General features: G+C 40.5%; 1 protein-coding gene across 49 annotated transcripts in view; it reads left to right on the top strand.

Annotated features, from left to right (window-relative positions):
- Window positions 1-19,792, top strand: part of Rims2 (regulating synaptic membrane exocytosis 2) — a 410,761-nt gene that overhangs the window by 335,299 nt on the left and 55,670 nt on the right. For 27 of the 49 annotated variants that reach the window (XM_075961105.1, XM_075961103.1, XM_075961108.1 and 24 more), the window contains one exon: window positions 624-865. The exons of the other annotated variants lie outside the window; for them this stretch is intronic. In XM_075961105.1, the coding sequence (XP_075817220.1) occupies window positions 624-865 (242 nt within the window). The remainder of the gene's footprint in view (window positions 1-623; window positions 866-19,792) is intronic. 49 annotated transcript variants of the gene reach the window in all.

Here is a 19,792-nt window from a genome sequence, read left to right as displayed (position 1 = left end):
CATCCCCACCCCACCTCCTACAACTCCTTAGTATCTGGGAAAATCCCGAATCTTGTCCTCAGTTTACTCCCCTTGAAGCACTGGTTTTGCAATGAGTCCATAGTCCGTTTCCATGTTCCAGTGACTCGTTAATTGCTTTCTGACTTTGTCTAAAACTATGAGGGAAGTTTTTATTTTTGAAAATTTGGATTACACCAATAATTATAAAATTAAGTAAAGTGAAACAGCTTTTTTAAAACATAAAACTAATGAAAATATCTAGCCCTCTTAGAATATCTGACCACTATTAAATAAGCTACTTACACTCAAAGTGCACGTGTCCTTTGCCACAGCCCGCTCTGAAAGCCCCTGAGTTTCCGTATTTGTTTTCCTCCGAGACCGGACCCAGCGCCTCAAGAGTGGAAACCAAACTGAAAGTCTGACTTGGCGCATTGTTGCCCTATGTGTTAGAGTTGTCTGGATAGTGCATAGACTATGCTACTGGAAAACCTGTAAATCCTAGAAATCCATTCCAGAGATGATACAGTTAGATCGTTGTGTTCCGGATGTTTCATCTAAAACGCCTCTTCTGTCTTTTCCTTTTCCACTCTCGTCTTCGTTGGTAATGATGCCCCGGCTGACAGTGTCTTTACATCCAAAATGCAAAGCAGACAGATGGGCGTGTCAGGGAAGAGCATGACCAAGAGCAGCAGCATCAGTGGAGACATGTGCTCACTGGAGAAGAATGACGGCAGCCAGTCGGACACCGCGGTGGGCACCTTGGGGACCAGTGGCAAGAAGCGACGCTCTAGCATTGGGGCCAAAATGGTAGCTATTGTTGGTCTCTCCCGGAAAAGCCGCAGTGCATCTCAACTCAGCCAAACCGGTAGGAATTTTTATGTTACTCTTGACTTCGTGTTTGAGTTGTCCTTACAACACACATTCTTTTCGTGTCATTTTCACAGTAATTGTGGGTGATGACATCGCCCAGAGGAAAAGGGGAGTCTTAAGCTAGTTCATCTTTTTGAAAGGTAACCACAATGCTTTTTTGCAGCGATCAAACAGCCTGTTTCAAAGTGAATGGTGGCGGATTTGAAAGTGTGCCTGTCTTTGCTCCTTCAGGGGCGAAGCTTGGCGGCTGCTGCCAGGTGCTGGCCCTTTGCGAGACCGCTTTCATCAGCGGGACGTTTGCTCTCCCTTAGGTCCCTCACCGTGGAGCTTGTTCCATTGCCAGCAGTTTGCAATGGAGATGAGGCCTCGTTTTGTGTGTTTGTTGCAGACAGCCTAACTTTCTTTTCCTGTTTGTAAGCACCATTAACAGTCCTATCAATTTCCTCGCCAAGGCTTCATTTCCTTGTTAAAACTTCAAGCACCAGTTCTTCAGCTGCTGGGACGGAAGGATTTTTCTGCTGACAGTGAAGATATTCAAGGCTTTCTAATTACATCTGCAAAAATAAATTATATACAGCACTCCTACTCAGAAAAGCCACTGTTAGCAATTAAGAAATTTCTGAGTCAAAACATACCCCTTTTTTCAAATGGATGTTGCTAATTAAACCCTGGTATCTTGAAATAATAGCATATCTTCTATTTAAACAAAGGCATGTAATACGGTTGTTCTTTTATAGTAAAATTAATTATAGGCAACTGGATTAAATTTAATTTCTGTTTGGATGCTAGGGTTTTTGTTTTGTTTTCCAGAAATTGGAGTGTATATCTACAACACAAAATAATTTAAGGTTGTATTAATTCTTGGACCCGGCTAATCTTGGTTTTGCAAGCCATACTTTGATTATAAAAATTGGGCCTTGTGTAATAGCATCATATTGAAATAGTTATTTGATAATATTTTTTAAATTCTGGTTACTGCTTACTATATTGATGTAGGTTTTGTTATTATAATTTTTGTTTGATGTTTTAAAGTGCTATTTCTCATTTTTATATAGAAATGTAATTTTAATTTGCAGATTCATAGGTTACCTTTAAATGATTTAAAAAACAGCTAATACTTATACATGACTAAATGTGTTGCCATAACAAATGTTGGGGTTTTGACTGAGAGGTGTTTTTGTACTTTCTAACAAGTAAAACTTTTATTGCAAACATTTAAAACTTGCAAACATCTGTAAATCTGAAATTGCTCTAAAACTGTCCGTGTTTTAAGAAGAATTAGAAACTCACAACAGATAGTGCAGGGAAGGGGATACAGAAAGGCAGAGCCTTGGCGGCTGCGCTGCCTTAAGACACACAGGCAGTCCAGTTGTTGTTACACCGCAGGGAAAGCATGGCAACATGTTTTGGGCGTTCCAAAGAGCCTTAAGAAAAACCACTAAGAAATGAAGAGAAGATGCTATGGGTATTTGACTCAGAAGAAACAGTATACGGTGGATACACTTTTTGAAACATCACATTCAATTAGCATATGAACTTCTTATTCTTATGTATCAGTAAAAAATACATTTACTTTTTATTTTAAAATGAGGAATAAGACTAAAACTCTGATAGTATCTAGCATTAACCTACATAATTAGTTACACTTGGTGAAATTTTTGGGAAACATTGAACACTTACTGTGTATCAGGTGTTTCCAGCACAAAGGCAAGCAAAACTCACTTATCTCAGGATGCTTAACACATAATCCGAGACAAACATTCCAAGTGTGGCTTCCACAGCCTGCCAGTGGTAGAAGTAGAGACACATGGAAGATGCACTGGGTCTGCAGAGGACGTTACCACCCATCTAGAGCTCCAGGAGTGAGTCCTGGAGAAGACGGCCCCTGATCGCAGTATTGTCTCCTTGATTACAGTGACCACGAGCTAGGTTCCAGCAGAAACCACAGGGAACAAAGTCTAACAGTGGATATGTGGTAGAATGATTAAAATGTGTAATTTGAACAGAAAGTACTGGCCTGACTGTCCGGAGATTTGGCTGATAGATAAGTCCGCATGAAACTCCTTTTGAGATGAAGGGTGTTGGGATAAAGTGGGAAGTTTTGAAGAGCTGGTCTCATGCACTGACCCCTGGGTAGATGAGGAAAGGAGGAGGTGGCCCAGCACCGCCCTAGGGTTCCTTGTTTGCATCCATAGGTAGACTGCCGTGCCCTTAACACCTATTGTGTGTAGAGAAGGAGTGTGTGGGGAAGGATCCAGAGGAATGAGGGATTCAGAATACCTTGACTGTATCTGTGGAAATGCCCAAGTAGAGAGATCCAGAATATATTCAACCCAACATGTCCAAGCCTTGACTTAAACATGACAGTTACAAAGTTTAGACACACTTTCGGCTGAATTTGTCCAAGAAATATATAGTGGATAAAAGAGCAGTAAACTGAGCCAGTGCTCGCTGGAAGATTGGGTTTTAGAGTTGGGTCCAGGAAGGAGGTTGCCTAGAGGAGGCAAAAGGGGAATGGTTATGAAGTAATGTCAAAGAAGACTGTCACAGGAGCTAGAAGCATAGAATTGAGAAGAGAACGGTCACTGCTCCTCCATGGCCAATGTCTTTCTGTACAGTTTTTGCAAAAGTATCCCATTGATACTTTCTACACAGCATTTCTACCACAAAATTATGGATCTTGTGAGCCCATACAGAGATTCTTTAACAATATTGGTTTCCACGTATAACTAATTATAGATTTTTTTTTATCTTCACAAACATTGTGATGTTGGTGAATCTAAAATTTTTAAATTCCCTTGCTATTATGTGGCCCTTTCCCTAGGTATTAGAAGCATGGAACAGAAAATAAGAGATCTGTGTAGCTGAAAATAGACCTCTTTGTCATTGTCTTTATTAATTATTCAGAAGCTCTATATCATTATGTTTTAATCATTTTTAAAATTGGTAATTATTACTAACTACCAACTTAGTAGTTTTGACCTAGTAACAACAGAATTCTGACCATCTCTTTGTACAACTACAGAACAGTTGTTATATATAGCTCTGTGTGTCTGTGTGTGTATCTGTGTGTGTGTGTATAGAACAGGTCCCCTTTAAGTTAGCTTTTTTTTCTAATACCCAGTTGAGTTCCGTTAGTGCCGTCCATGTGTTTGTGGGTGTGGTGCCATCCCCTGGAGCATGAGTAACCCACCAGTGACCATACTATCCAAAGAAAACTACTTTCTTCTAAGCTAGGGGTGGGGTCATGTATTTCACATATTTGTTCATTATTATCGCATCCTATAATATCTTATTGTTACTGCTTATATAAAGAATAAAACTCTTAAAAGTTATTATTAGGGAAACATCCATTATGTCTGCAAATACAGATGGTCTTCATTATTCCTTTCTGTACATGCAGGTTATAAATTATTAATTTACCAGTGAGTTCTCATGTTATTTTATTTTCCTATCACAAATTGAGTTTTTTTTTTGTGACGCTAGATTCTGATCTGTGTACTTTACTATCCATAACTTTATAACATCTTAAATGGAGCATTTGCCAACAAATGTAGCATATTTTCAGTCTATGAGGTCGTCCATAGGCACCTTTGGCGGGTCTTTCTGGCTACCATAGGTGCTAATGGTAAAGGGAAATAGGAAAGAGGAGAGATTCAAAGGCACCATGATGCAGTGAAGTCACTATTTCTAGCTTATATACTTTCTCGGCAGCAACACATGAAGAAATAAAAGTTAACTTTCATAATTTACGTGCTTTTTAGTAGAGAACACAGGGTTCCAACTTTTCTAACATAAAACTAAGACAAGTGTTTACTATATCAAAATATATAATTAATAGGAGCAAGAGCTGATTGTTTAATTTTCACAATCTGAGGTTTCTATATCATCACCCCATTTTACACCTCAGAAGCTTTGTGGGAGCCAGACCTGCTCCAGAGTTGGTCCTCTTGGTGACCCCATGTCATCAGCAATGTGCTTTTGTGATTAGTTTTTCATACCACTAGGGGGAAAATTCCTTTCAAAATAAAACTTCCTTGGAGTAAGACTTTTAATATAGGCTTTACTTAATTTAAATGCTTATAATTTGAAGGTGTAATAGCCAGGAGGAATTGTTTGTGGGAATAGTCAGTAGTTGCCTAATAACTGTAAATAAATAGACTGTGAAGAGCCAGTTTCTGAGGTGAGAAAAGAAATCTTTTCACGTTCTTAGAGTTAATGGGTTAAAGGTTTTGAGTATCTTGGCATAAACAGAAATGCAGTTTTGAGCTCTTTGAATCCTCAGACAATGGTAGGTGCACGGAGCGGCTGGGTCTTTTAGTCTTGAGTCCTGCTTCAGTAACCACTGTGAACTTCCAAAGAGACCCTGCAGTTATCTGTGGGAAGGGAGGGAGACTGCAGACAGATGGCCTACCCATGGGCAGTGGCGGGGAGGGGCTGTGCGGCTCATTTTCCAAGTCTGGAAAAGGACAGTTGGTTATTTTATCTCCAAGGGCTCGAATGCTGTTTTGCATGCAGACATCATAGAGTGAACAACACTAACACGGAATCCATCCTCTCTGATGCGGTTCCAAGTGGACACTTCCTTGTAACTTTTTAGTCCAAGATAAGTGCTTTTTTATTGAAATCGTTATCCACCACCTTGTAAAGTTCTAATTATTCGGTGAATATTTGTTTAAGTTTACTACTTGACAGCCAATTTGATGAGTGCTCACTCAGATCCTCTTTGTTTGGTACGAGTGCTCCATGAAGGAAATGAAGTAGGCGTCCATCACAGAGGACACGAGCTAGTCTGCGCAGACTTGGATTTCAGTTCCACCCAAGAACCTGCATTTGCTATTCATTTGTTCATATGTCTGCTATGAGAGGAAGAGGTGACAGATCACAGTTTAATCCAGATAGATATTCTGGGACAAAATATTGGGAAAGTGGAGTCTAGCATGCTCTTCTTTAGCATTCAAGTTAGAAACTAATGTTGGGTGGTTTTGGTCCTAAGAGTGGCATTTTGTGTTTTTTTGTGTTGTTCTGGTATATGCAAAATTCGTTTCTTTTTATTGGCAGCTTTTTTTAAAATTTATTTATTAAGGATTTCTGCCTTCTCCCCGCAACCGCCTCCCATTTCCCTCCCCCTCCCCCAATCAAGTCCCCCTCCCTCCTCAGCCCAAAGAGCAATCAGGGTTCCCTGACCTGTGGGAAGCCCAAGGACCGCCCACCTCTATCCAGGTCTAGTAAGGTGAGCATCCAAACTGCCTAGGCTCCCCCAAAGGCAGTACGTGCAGTAGGATCAAAAACCCACGGCAATTGTTGTTGAGTTCTCAGTATTCCTCATTGTCCGCCATGTCAGCTAGTCCGGATTTATCCCATGCTTTTTCAGACCCAGGCCAGCTGGCCTTGGTGAGTTCCCCATAGAGCATCCCCATTGTCTCAGTGTGTGGGTGCACCCCTCGCGGTCCTGAGTTCCTTGCTCGTGCTCTCTCTCCTTCTGCTCCTGATTTGGACCTTGAGATTTCTGTCCCGTGCTCCTCTGTCTCTGTCTCCTTTCATCGCCTGATGAAGGTTAATATTTGTGAGGATGCCTATGTGTTTGTCTTTGGATTCACCTTCTTATTTAGCTTCTCTAGGAACATGAATTATAAGCTCAATGTCCTTTATTTATGGCTAGAAACCAAATATGAGTGAGTACATCCCAGGTTCCTCTTTTTGGGTCTGGCTTACCTCACTCAGGATAGTGTTTTCTATTTCCATCCATTTGTATGCAAAATTCAAGAAGTCCTTGTTTTTTACTGCTGAGTAATACTCTAATATGTATATATTCCATACTTTCTTCATCCATTCTTCCGTTGAAGGGCATCTAGGTTGTTTCCATGTTCTGGCTATTACACACAATGCTGCTATGAACATAGTTGAGCATATACTTTTGTTGTATGATAGGGCCTCTCTTGGGTATATTCCCAAGAGTGGTATTGCTGGATCCAGGGGTAGGTTGATCCCGAATTTCCTGAGAAACCAATACACTGCTTTCCAGAGTGGTTGCACAAGTTTGCATTCCCACCAGCAATGGGTGAGTGTACCCCTTTCTCCACAACCTCTCCAGCAAAGGCTATCATTGGTGTTTTTTATTTTAGCCATTCTGACAGGTGTAAGATGGTATCTTAAAGTTGTCTTGATTTGCATTTCCCTGATCGCTAAGGAAGTTGAGCATGACCTTAAGTGTCTTTTGGCCATTTGAAGTTCTTCTGTTGAGAATTTTCTATTCAGCTCAGTGCCCCATTTTATAATTGGGTTGATTAGCCTTTTACGGTCTAGTTTCTTGATTTCTTTATATATTTTGGAGATCAGACCTTTGTCAGTTGCGGGGTTGGTGAAAATCTTCTCCCAGTAAGTGGGTTGTCTTTGTGTCTTAGTGACAGTGTCCTTTGCTTTACAGAAGCTTCTCAGTCTCAGGAGGTCCCATTTATTCAATGATGCCCTTAGTGTCTGTGCTGCTGGGGTTATACGTAGGAAGTGGTCTCCTGTGCCCATGTGCTGTAGAGTACTTCCCACTTTCTCTTCTATCAGGTTCATTGTGTTCAGACTGATATTGAGGTCTTTAATCCATTTGGACTTGAGTTTTGTGCATGGTGATAGATATGGATCTATTTTCATTCTTCTACAGATTGACATCCAGTTTTGCCAGCACAATTTGTTGAAGATGCTCTCTTTTTTCCATTGTATACTTTTAGCTCCTTTATCGAAAATCAGGTGTTCATAGGTTTGTGGGTTAAAGTCAGGGTCTTCTATTCGATTCCATTGGTCGACTTCTCTGTTTTTATGCCAATACCAAGCTGTTTTCAATACTGTAGCTCTGTAATAGAGTTTGAAGTCAGGGATGGTAATGCCTCCAGACAATCCTTTATTGTATAAGATTGTTTTGGCTATCCTGGGTTTTTTGTTTTTCCATATAAAGTTGATTATTGTCTTCTCCAGATCTGTGAAGAATTTTGATGGGATTTTGATGGGGATTGCATTGAATCTATAGATTGCTTTTGGTAGAATTGCCATTTTTACTATGTTGATCCTCCCAATCCAAGAGCAAGGGAAGTCTTTTCATTTTCTGGTGTCTTCTTCCATTTCTTTCTTCAAAGACTTATAGTTCTTGTCAAATAGATCTTTCACTTCCTTGGTCAGAGTTACCACAAGATATTTTATGCTATTTGTGGCTATCGTGAAAGGTGATGCTTCTCTGATTTCCCTCTCTGCTTCCTTATCCTTAGTGTATAGGAAGGCAACTGATTTTTTGGAGTTGATCTTGTATCCTGCCACATTACTAAAGGTGTTTATCAGCTGTAGGAGTTCTTTGGTAGAATTTTTGGGGTCACTTATGTATACTATCATATCATCTGCAAATAACGAAAGCTTAACTTCTTCCTTTCCAATACGAATCCCCTTGATCTCCTTATGTTGTCTTATTGCTATTGCTAGAACTTCAAGCACTATATTGAAGAGGTATGGAGAGAGTGGACATCCTTGTTGTGTTCCTGATTTTAGTGGGATGACTTTGAGTTTTTCTCCGTTTAATTTAATGTTAGCTGTTGGCTTGCTGTAAATAGCTTTTATTATATTTAGGTAGGACCCTTGTATCCCTATTCTCTCCAAGACCTTTATCATAAAGGGGTGTTGAATTTTGTCAAATGCTTTTTCAGCATCTAATGAAATGATCATATGGTTTTTTTTCTTTCAGTTTATTTATATGGTGGATTACATTAATAGATTTGCGTATGTTGAACCAGCCCTGCATCTCTGGGATGAAGCCTACTTGATCATAATGGATAATTTTTCTTATGTCTTCTTGAATTCGGTTTGCCAGTATTTTATTGAGAATTTTTGTGTCGATATTCATGAGTGAGATAGGTCTGTAATTCTCTTTCTTGGTTGGGTATTTGTGTGGTTTTGGTATCAGGGTAACTGTAGCTTCATAAAAGGAATTTGGCAATGACTCTTCTGTTTCTATATTGTGAAATACATTAAGGAGTATAGGTATTAATTCTTCTTGGAAGTTCTGGTAGAATTCTGCATTGAAACCATCTGGTCCTGGGCTTTTTTTCGAAGGGAGATATTTTATAACCGTTTCTAATTCTTCACGAGTAACCGGTCCATTTAGATCATTCACCTGGTCTTGGTTTAGCTTTGGTATATGGTACTTATTTAAAAAAAATGTCCATTTCTTTTGTATTTTCCAGTTTTGTGGCATACAGGCTTTTGTAGTACGATCTAATGATTCTCTGAATTTCCTCTGTGTCTGTGGTTATGTCCCCCTTTTCATTTCTGATCTTATTTATTTGCGTGTTCTCTCTCTGTCATTTAATTAGTTTGGATAGGGGTTTGTCTATCTTGTTGGTTTTCTCCAAGAACCAGCTTTTTGTTTCATTGATTCTTTGGACTGTTTTCTGTGTTTCTATTTTGTTGATTTCAGCCCTCAGTTTTATTATTTCCAGTCTTCTACTTCTCCTGGGCGCATCTGCTTCTTTTTTTTCTAGAGCTTTCAGGTGTGTTGTTAAGTCCCCAATGTATGCATTCTCCGTTTTCTTTAAGTGGGCACTTAGTGCTATGAACTTTCCTCTTAGCACTGCTTTCATTGTGTCCCATAGGTTTGAGTATGTTGTCTCTTTATTTTCATTAAATTCAAGGAAGACTTTAATTTCTTTCTTAATTTCTTCCTTGACCCAGGTGTGGTTCAGTAGTTGACTGTTCAGTTTCCATGAGTTTGTCGGCTTTCTGTGGGTAGCATTGTTGTTGCCTTCTAACTTTAATCCGTGGTGATCAGATAGGACACAGGTGGACACTGATATTTTTTTGTATCTGTGGAGGTTTCCTTTGTTTCCAAGTATGTGGTCAATTTTTGAGAAGGTTCCATGAGCTGCAGAGAAGAAGGTATATTCTTTCCTATTTGGGTGGAATGTTCTATAGATGTCTGTTAAGACCATTTGCTTCATTACCTCCAATAATTCTCTTAATTCTCTATTAGGTTTCTGTCTGATTGACCTGTCCCTTGGAGAGAGAGGTTTGTTGAAGTCTCCTACTACTAGTGTGTGTGGTTTGATGTCTGCCTTGAGTTCTAGTAATATTTCTTTTACATAAGTAGGTGCTTTTATATTGGGGGCATAGATATTCAGGATTGAGACGTCATCCTGATGAATTGTTCCTGTTATGAGTATAAAGTGACCATCTCGGTCTCTTCTGATTGATTTTATTTTGACGTCAGTTTTGTTAGAAATCAGTATGGCCACACCTGCTTTTTTCTTAGGACCATTTGCTTGAAACACCTTTTCCCAACCCTTTACTCTGAGTAGGTGCCTGTCTTTGTGGTTGAGATGTGTTTCTTGCAAACAACAGAATGTTGGATCCTGTTTTCGTATCCAATCTTTTAGCCTGTGCCTTTTTATAGGTAAATTGAGCCCATTAATATTAAGTGATATTAATGACCAGTGGTTGTTTACTCCGGTTATTCTTATTGCTTTTGGTAGTAGAGATTGTGTGTCTCCCTTCTTTGAGATGTGCTGGTGAAGGGTCACTAGATGCCTGAGTTATTGTAGGCAGTGTTGGCAGTGTTGGATTCCTTGGGTTGCGATTTTCCTTCTATTACTTTCTGTAGGGCTGGATTTGTGGCTACGTATTTTTAAATTTGTTCTTATCCTGGAATGTCTTGTTTTCTCCATTGATAATGAACGATAGCTTGGCTGGGTATAGTAGTTTGGGTTTGCATCCATGGTCTCTTAGCTTCTGCAGTACATCTATCCAGGACCTTCTGGCTTTCATAGTTTCCATAGAGAAGTCAGGTGTAAGTCTGATCGGTTTACCTTTATAAGTTACTTGGCCTTTTTCCTTTGCAGCTCTTAATATTCTTTCTTTAACCTGTATTTTGTGTTTTGATTATTATATAGCGAGGAGATGTTTTTCTTTGATCCAGTCTGTTTGGTGTTCTGTATGCTTCTTGAATATTTATTTTTTTTAATATTTATTTATTTATTATGTATACAATACTCTGTTGGCATGTATGCCTGAAGGCCAGAAGTGGGTACCAGACCTCATTACAGATGGTTGTAAGCCACCATGTGGTTGCTGGGAATTGAACTCAGGACCTTTGGAAGAGCAGGCAACGCTCTTAACCGCTGAGCCATCTCTCCAGCCCCGCTTCTTGAATATTTAAATGAATATCTTTCTTTAAGTTGGGAAAGTTTTCTTCCATAATTTTGTTGAAAATATTTTCTGGGCCTTTGAGCTGTGACTCTTCTCTTTCTTCTATTCCTATTATTCTTAGGTTTGGTTTTTTTATTATGTCCCATATTTCCTGAATGTTTTGTGTTGAGAATTTGTTGGCTTTGCTGTTTTCTTTGATCTGTTCGTTTATTTTCTCTATGGTGTTTTCAGCATCTGAGATTCTTTCTTCTCTCTCTTGTATTCTATTGATTATGCTTGTTTCTGTAGACTCTGCTCATTGACCTAGATTTTCCATATCCAGCTGGTCCTCAGTTTGTATTTTCTTCCTTGCCTTCATTTCAGTTTTCAATTCTTGAACTGTTTCCATTACCTCTTTGATCGTTTTTTCTTGGTTTCCCAGGGTATCATGTACGTATTTACTCATTTCTTCGACCTTTTTGTTATACTTCTCATCCATTTATATAAGGGCATTTTTTACATGTTGTTTAAGGGACTCTATTGACTTCATAAAGTCAATTTTTTCCACTTCTTCTGTGTTAGGTTGTTCAAATACTTCTGTTGTAAAATCATTGGGTTCTGGTGTTTTCATGTTGTTTTTCAGATTATTGGGTGAATTCTTGCCTTGGCGCCTGCCCATCTCCTCCTATTGATCCTATCTAATGGGTCTTTTAAAAACCGGATCAGGTTTCCCTGCTGGCCAAGGGCTCCGCTTACAAAATGCCCTCGCTCTGTTTCCTGGTTCCTGCCGCAGGCCAAGAACCCTCTCACCCCTCCGAAGGGTCTTCAGGACAGGACCAGGCTCCCTGTTTGCCAGTGACCTGGCCAACCAAAGGCCTACCTCTTTGATTTAATTGTAGTAGGGCGATCTGCTCTCCTTATTGCATGCCTGTCCCTGCCGCTTGCGTCTGCCGCCGCGCGGGTCCCCCAAAGCCTCTTCCTGAATGTGGTGTCGCTCCTCCGCGTCTGGCCGCTGTGCCTCGCCACGCCGCTCCGCCTCTGTGCGTCTGGCTGCCACGCCACTCCGCCTCTGTGTGTCTGGCCCTGGCCGCCGCGCCCGCTCAGCCTCTGTGCATCTGGCCGCCGCACCCGCTCTGCCTCTGTGCCTATTGGCAGCTTTATAATTGCTTAGAGACATCAGAGTGTGGTACGAGCTCACAACACAGTGTGAGCCGCAGTGGGGAAACACTTGATGGGGAAATTGCCAGTGAATGACATGCAGTACCGAAGCGAGGTCATACAGAACGGTCCAGGAAGACAGTAACACTGCAGATGACCCCAAGGGCTGTCCACAGGCGACACACTGAGACAGCTTTTTACATCAGCACCTCTCAGTCAAACCCTCCTTTCTGAAGGAAATGTGGTGCTGAAGGTAGGGGACAAGGGCCACCAACCCTGCTGTCTCCCCTGTGCTCTGCCTGATACCGAAAGTGTCTCTATTCCCTGTCCCCTCCTGTTTCCTTTCTAACTCAATGCAGTGCGTTCTCCCCTGGCACTAGGGCTTCCCTGTCACAGGAAGAAGGATGCTGGACTTGTGACTCTCCAGCAGACCCAGCTCCTCTTCACTGCAACACTCAGCTGGGAAATAGCTTATTGGAAACTCCAATCTGACAACATTTTACTTCAGTGTGTTAAATAGATTTAACACAAAGATGGTGTGAGGTTTGTTCTCTGATACAATGCTTACGTAACTTATTTCACTTGGAAAATTTTCTTTGCAAATAAAGATAATGAAATTATTTTAAACAAATTAAAGAAACTGTGCCTCAAAAACAAAATTCTCAATTTCATGAGCAATGGAAAAGGTGCTATTCTTTATAACTAAACACAAAGGTGTTCATCTAAGGATTCGGTCTGGCTTCCTTTCTTAGCTCACACTCTGACCTCGTGAAAAACAGTAGTGGCTAGATTATCTAAGCTTTCTCTTCTGGTTATCCTAAGGAACAATACAGAAACCTCTGATTGGGTACAGTCTAAGCCGCCATGACCGCCACCATCTGCTTCATCATATCCCCAGTCTGCTGAGTACCAACTCCGGCTTAGCTTTAGATGGAAATGAATGTGATGGCATATTTTCAGACTTCAATCCCGGTTCTTCATGCTTTTGGCCATATTTATATCCACAGCTATGAAGGATTAGCTTTTCCATAATGAAGAAAATATACATGATATACATAGTAGCTTTTCTTTTTGAAAAAATGGAATTTAAGTAATTGAATATAAGTAATATTTTTCCACATGGTTTTATAAATATTTCTGTTCTTTGCAGAAGTTTTGTTCATGTTTGAACTTATATTTTATCATGAGAGTGTCATGTCAGAAGTACAAACACGTATGGGTCTTTAAACAATGTCAGAATAACCATGGATTTACAAAGTACACATAGTGGTTTCATTAACAGCAATTTACTAAGTAGTCCTGCTTTCCTTGATAACCCTGCGTAGGCAAGCACAGTTCTTTTATTCCAATATTGATTGCTAATATTAGCTCAGATAATGTTTTATACCGCACAGTAAAAATATCCATACGGACATGTGTAAATATGTAGGGGTCAGAATGGCCTCAGAGGCACCGGTAGAGTTCCAGAACTTTCAAAGCAGCCTGAAAAGGAGGCAATTCATAGAAATGCAAAATGAGTTAGGAAGGGGCAGGTTGATGAGAGTGGAGGTCTGCTGTGTCACAGATGGGGAAGGGCTTAGAGAAGGGCAGGATCCTGCCAAGACGGGCCAACTAATGGGCAGACCAGCAGCGAGTCCAGGTAGACACATGGGCGAGTAGACCATGGCGGTGCAAGTGGAACTCATCAGCAGCCAGGATGAAGCAGCTGAAGCCCCTGGAGCAGGCAGTTCCCTGCCCATTGGTCACAGTGGTCTCCACAGAGTTCTCATCATGGGGCAGCTGAGGGAGCTGCATCTGCCTAGGCAGGTGTGTTCCCAGCCTAGTTTGTCCTGCTAAGTTAAGTATACCCACGAGTCTCTACAATTCCAGCTTCCTTGATAAATGCGTAGGTGGCACCCTTTCTGCTTTTAGGCACAAATTATTTTTCGGTCTATGCCTTATAGGCGGTGCCAGACAAATGGTTTCTTCATTTGCCCATCACCCTCCATGCCCCAGATAGAGTCAAATGCCAATGTAAAATGGAGTTTCTCAGGGCAAGGCACATCTGAAAAACAACTGTGTAACTTAGGGGAGCCCTTAATCTCATATCTGAAGGACAAAGACATCACGAGATTTCTAGCAGTGCTCTTATTTTGCCATCAGCAAACTTGCAAAACATTCACCTTCTTTAATCTGTGTGCTTATTGGGCTGACATGTGTGAGAAAGTGATAAACTCAAAAGTGCATTTGATAGAGAAAGCCAACAGACATCTGAATATAGATCACATCTGTGAGTTAATCAGCTATAATGTTTCAGTATAATTTATTATGATTAACAACACAATTTCTGTTCCTAGATTAGATAAATACATTTTCAAAACTTGAATTACTTTCCTCAGTTTAATAGGTAGTGGTAAGAGCACTCTGTGTATCTAACACTGAAGCAAAGAAACAGACAAGCAAACAAAAGACAAAACAATCTTCCTCAAGATCTCATAGTAGTTTATTACTAATAAAACAAATAAGAAGCTAATTCTTGCTTATTGATGTCTTAGCTAGGCAAGCTTCTTTTGAAATTCAGTTGGTGGCAGTGTTGGGGAAGGATTACAGGTGTGCACTTGGAAGTGTGTTCTTGCTGCGGGTGTGTCCTTGCTGTGGAGGTGTGTCACATTGTGATCTCAAAGCCAAACCATTGCCAGCCCTCTCTACGCTTTGACCTTGTGGGTCAGCACCGTGGCTGCCTCCACTGTGGGACTTTCCTCCTTTGGACCTCTGAACCCAATTAAACAGTTTGCTTTATAAGTTGCCTTGGTAGTGGTGTTTTCTCACAGCAATAAAAAGTGACTAAGACACAATACACGTGAATACTGTACATGTGTATATCTGCTGAGCAATACTGGGCATTTGCAGAATTAAGCTAACATTACTGCCATTGTATTTCATGAGATAATAACCAGTTTCTAGCTTTTACAGGTCAATCAAGATTAAATGCTACCTGAAAAACTTTACAAGAAATGATTAAAAGGAGTATTAAATACTTCACCATTGTCTCTTTGAACTCGATCATAAAGTCAAGCACAAAGGACTCTTAGGTGTAAAGGTGCCTGCTGTCTTCAAATAATAAAGTAAGGAAAATGCAAGTGTAAGTGTAGCTTTTTGTTTGTTTTTGTTTCCGAGACAGGGTTTCTCTGTGTAACAGCCCTGGCTGTCCTGGAACTAGCTCTTATAAACCAGGCTGGCCTCGAACTCACAGAGATCCACCAGCCTCTGCCTTCCGAATGCTGGGATTAAAGGCCTGTACCGAGCTGCCTGGCTGCAGGTGTAGTTTTATGAACTGCTGTAGATACAGAATACAAGTAGCTGTATTCACTGTGTATTGTTGTGAGTTCCCTGAGGATAAGGCCTTTTTCCCCCACTGAGGAAAATAATCCAAGCTTTAAAAAAAATGTAGTTATCTAATTTAAATGCAACTGAAAATGTATTGTTAATCATAATAATAAATTTTTGTAGTAAGAGGAGCGTTGGGTGCCGTTCTGTTGTATTAGGAGCGGCAGGGCTGCGTCCCCAGCACCCCGGCTGCCTGGCTAGCTTATGCCCCGAAATAACAACACACAAACTGTATTCTTTTAAACACTGCTTGACCCATTTATATCTAGCCTCTTCTAGGCTAATTCTCACATTAATTTAGCCCATTTCTAATCATCTGTGTTGCACCCCAAGGTGCGATTACTGGGAAGATTCTAGCCTACGTCCATCCTGGGTCAGAGCTGAATCATGTCTGCCCAGGAGAGCGGAGCATGGCGTCTCTGTCTGAGGCATCTTACCTCATTTCCTCTTCCTCCCAGCATTCTGTTCTGTTTATTCCACCCACCTATGTTCTAAGCTATGAGCCCAAGCAGTTTGTTTATTACTTAACCAATGAAATCAACAGATTGATATATGACACTCCCACATCAAATTTTACATATTATAACTATAACATATTATAGTTGATTAACTCAGAAGAGTAATCTATATTCATATATCTACTGGCCTTCTGTATCTTGTTCATTGCTTTTTTACTATCAAAAGCTGGCTCAGTGGCCATCTCTAAATCAAATATTTGCTAATTATATAACTGGCAGACTGAGGACAAGCGACTTCTAGAATAGTGCCTGTGACAGGCATTTCTCCTTGTTTCCCGCTTGGAGAATAAGGGAGCCCAGCATGATGTCTGTAGTATGGAAGTGGGCTTGCAATAGGAGAGGGTAGAGTCTAGGTCTGAGAGATTGTGTAAGCTTTCGTGGCTGTTGTAGCTGATCACTCCCCCTCCCAATTAGATATGATATTCATCTACTATCCAGAAAATGGATTACCATGACTTTAAGGGGGAGGGAGAGGGAAACCGTTTTTTAAATTTCCCAAATTATGTAAGTCATAATGCTAAGTTAGAAAGAAAATTTTTTATCTGCACTGTATCTGGATTTTTTTTAAGTTTTTAAATCTGTGATTTGTTGCTTTTTAAGGTCATTGCAGTATTTAATAAATTAGTATGGCATTGAGGTTTAGCCAATCTAAGATCTATTTTTGGCTATTAGTATGTTCAAAGGCATTGAGAGGAAAAATGTCACTGTGTTAATGAAATGACAGGAACCAGGCAGGGCAAAGCGAATCAGAAGCAAGGTGTGGAGTTTACTCCTCTGTTTTGGAATGTTTGGTATGGTGGGCAGCGTGTGGCAGGCAGTTTGATAGGCAGTGTGTGGCAGTTGAAATGGTTCCTTGGTGTAGTGGGCAGCGTATGGCTGGTGAGCAGAGTCTTTGCACTAAAGCAGCATCTCCTGAAGTTCCTCTGCAGACCTCAGGTCTTTGGCTGGTGAGCAGAGTCTTTGCGCTAAAGCAGCATCTCCTGAAGTTCCTCTGCAGACCTCAGGTCTTTGGATGCCACCAGCTGTTAAACAAAGCAGTGGAGTTTCATAGCCAAATAGCAGTGTGTGTTGGGGCGGGGTGGGGGTAGGTAGGTTAAATCATGGTAGTCGTGGACCTGCATAAAGTCTTACGGTGTTTATCTGCCTTGTGACTATACAAAATATTGGGAGAATTGTAGTAATAAGAGCGGCGGGCTGCATCCCCGGCACCTGGCCGCCCGCACGGCTAGCTTTACCCAAAATAATTACACGGAAACTGTATTCTTTTAAACACTGCTTGGCCCATTTCTATCTAGCCTCTTCTAGGCTAACTCTCGCACCTGGACTAGCCCATTTCTTATAATCTGTATAGCCCACGAGCTGGCTTACCAGGAATGATCTTAACCTGTGTCTGCCTGGAGTGGGAGAATCATGGCGACTCCTTAACTCAGCTTCTTTCTCCCAGCATTCTGTTCTGTTTACTCCACCCACCTATGTTTTAACCTATGAGGGCCAAGCAGTTTCTTTATTGCTTAACCAATGAAATCAACAGATTGATATATGACACTCCCACATCAGAGAATAAGTAATTAATTCCAAGCTCACATTAAGCAACTAGCTCCTTAGTGTGAGACGTGTCTTGGACTCAATATTCCTTGGACTATTTGAGGAAACACCTAAGGGTTCACCATCTGCAATATTGTCATAGGCCAGCAAAGAAACCATCAACATATGGACTTGTGGAGTCAATTAGGATAAAATCCAAAACAGTCCTCAATTTTCAATTATAGCTTGTGCCTTTAAGGAAAGTTAGAGTGAACAAACTGGGCAGAAAGCCTTAACTCTGACTCACACAGCATTTTAAGATATGACTTGATGTCACTGTAGACACGCAAGAACGAGACATCACAGTTAGGAGTCATGACCAATGACTTAAGGAGGCTCGTTAGAAAGGCTTTTGCCCTCAGCTGCCAACTATTTCTGCTGTAGTTCTATATTATGTAGCCTACGCATAATCAAATGTTACTACTCAGTCCATTACAAAATACTATCATTAAAGTAAAATTTAGGTGTTGGCTGGGGTAAGGGCTTGGATGAGTAGTGAAAGAGTAACAGAAAAAATCTGTGTTATTGTAATAACCACGAACATTTTTTTCTTTTAAAGTCAGTTTTATTTAAGATAATGTTATCATTATCATATTAGAACCATAAGAGAAAAGGACAAATTTCAGACTTTTCTATATAAATGTCCTTTTTCCTTTTAAAAAATATTTATTTTGAGCCAGGCAGTGGTGACGCATGCACTCGGGAGGCAGAGGCAGGCAGATCTCTGTGAGTTCGAGGCCAGCCTGGTTTACAAGAGTGAGTTCCAGGACAGGCATCAAAGCTACACAGAGAAGCCCTGTCTCAAAAAAAAAAACAAAGAAAAATATTTATTTTAATTATGTAAACTTTCATGCACTTGAGTAAGTGTATACAGAAGCCAAAAGAGGGTTAAAGTCCCCTGAACCAGGAATCACAAAAGGTTGTGAACTACCTTAACATGGGTGCTGGGAACCAAACTTGGGTCCTTTGCAAGAGCAGTGTGCTTGTGACCCCTGGGCCATCTCTCTACTGACACACCTGGATTGTTTTGTTTGTTTATGACAGCACCTCAGTGAAAACAAATGTGTCAAATTAAAACTGAAAAATAATACTCTCACGCACTATCCTGTGGCAACACTTGTCTATGTTTATTTGTGTACATATAACTTTATTTCCCCTTAAGAGCTAATGACATCCTCTTAAAATACCTACCTAGAGGCAAATAAATGAGGGTGTAATGAATCAGGGTTGCAGGCAAGCTTTCCTTGAATCTGACGTTGATTGAAAGATGTCTGCTTTATGCAAATTCTCCTCAGAGTTCTCTATTTGGCAAAGGCTTTACTTGAAAGTTGCAATTTTTATCCTGAGGAAAAACGATATTTAATACGCCCTTACTATAGGAAATTGAGGTCCCAAAATCCACTATCAATAGTTGAGAGTTTTCTTTTAAGCTGTTCACATGATTGTGATTTTGTTTTGTTTGTTTTTGCCAGTAAAGAAATGCCTTTAGTGGGGACAAGGACACATGCAGCAGGCCCTCCACAAAGCAGAGGGAGGACTCGGGGAGGAAAACCTTGTTTGTTTACATAGTTTTATATGGTGTTCCTATTCCGTACATATTGCACATAATATTACAGCAATAATTACATTCTTACCACAAACATCTGCCTCTAAAAATTGTCAAGTACAAACACTGTAATTTTAAGAGCATAGCAATTCTTTTTATAATCATTATGTTTACGTATATGAATTTCTTTTAGAAACACTGTTGAGTTATAGCACTCACACTACATAATTCATTAAAAAGTATATGACCCAGCAGTTTTTAATATATTCAAGTCATGTGCAACCATCCCCCCAATTTTAGGGGATTGTCCCCACATAGAAAGGCACCCCCCACCAAGCTCCCGGTCCATTTCTCGGTCATTCCTCCTCCTCACCCTGCAGCGACTACTATCTCTCCAGCAGGCTCTACATGCCCCCCTTTCAGATGCTAGTCTTCCAGGACTCTCTTCTTTCATGTAGAAATGCTTTTCAAGACTTGCCTGCGTCGTGTGTGTCCTCATGCTCTGTGACTGTGCTCTATTTATGTCGTCTCTTAATGAATGTGTGGGCTATTTCCATCTTTGACTATTACGAACAATGCTGGTGTGAACATTCAT

Source organism: Microtus pennsylvanicus, chromosome 2 (genome assembly GCF_037038515.1).
Source record: "Microtus pennsylvanicus isolate mMicPen1 chromosome 2, mMicPen1.hap1, whole genome shotgun sequence".
Lineage (NCBI taxonomy): Eukaryota > Metazoa > Chordata > Mammalia > Rodentia > Cricetidae > Microtus > Microtus pennsylvanicus.
Note: the sequence above shows the minus strand (reverse complement) of the source record. Positions and strands in the feature narration are given on the sequence as shown.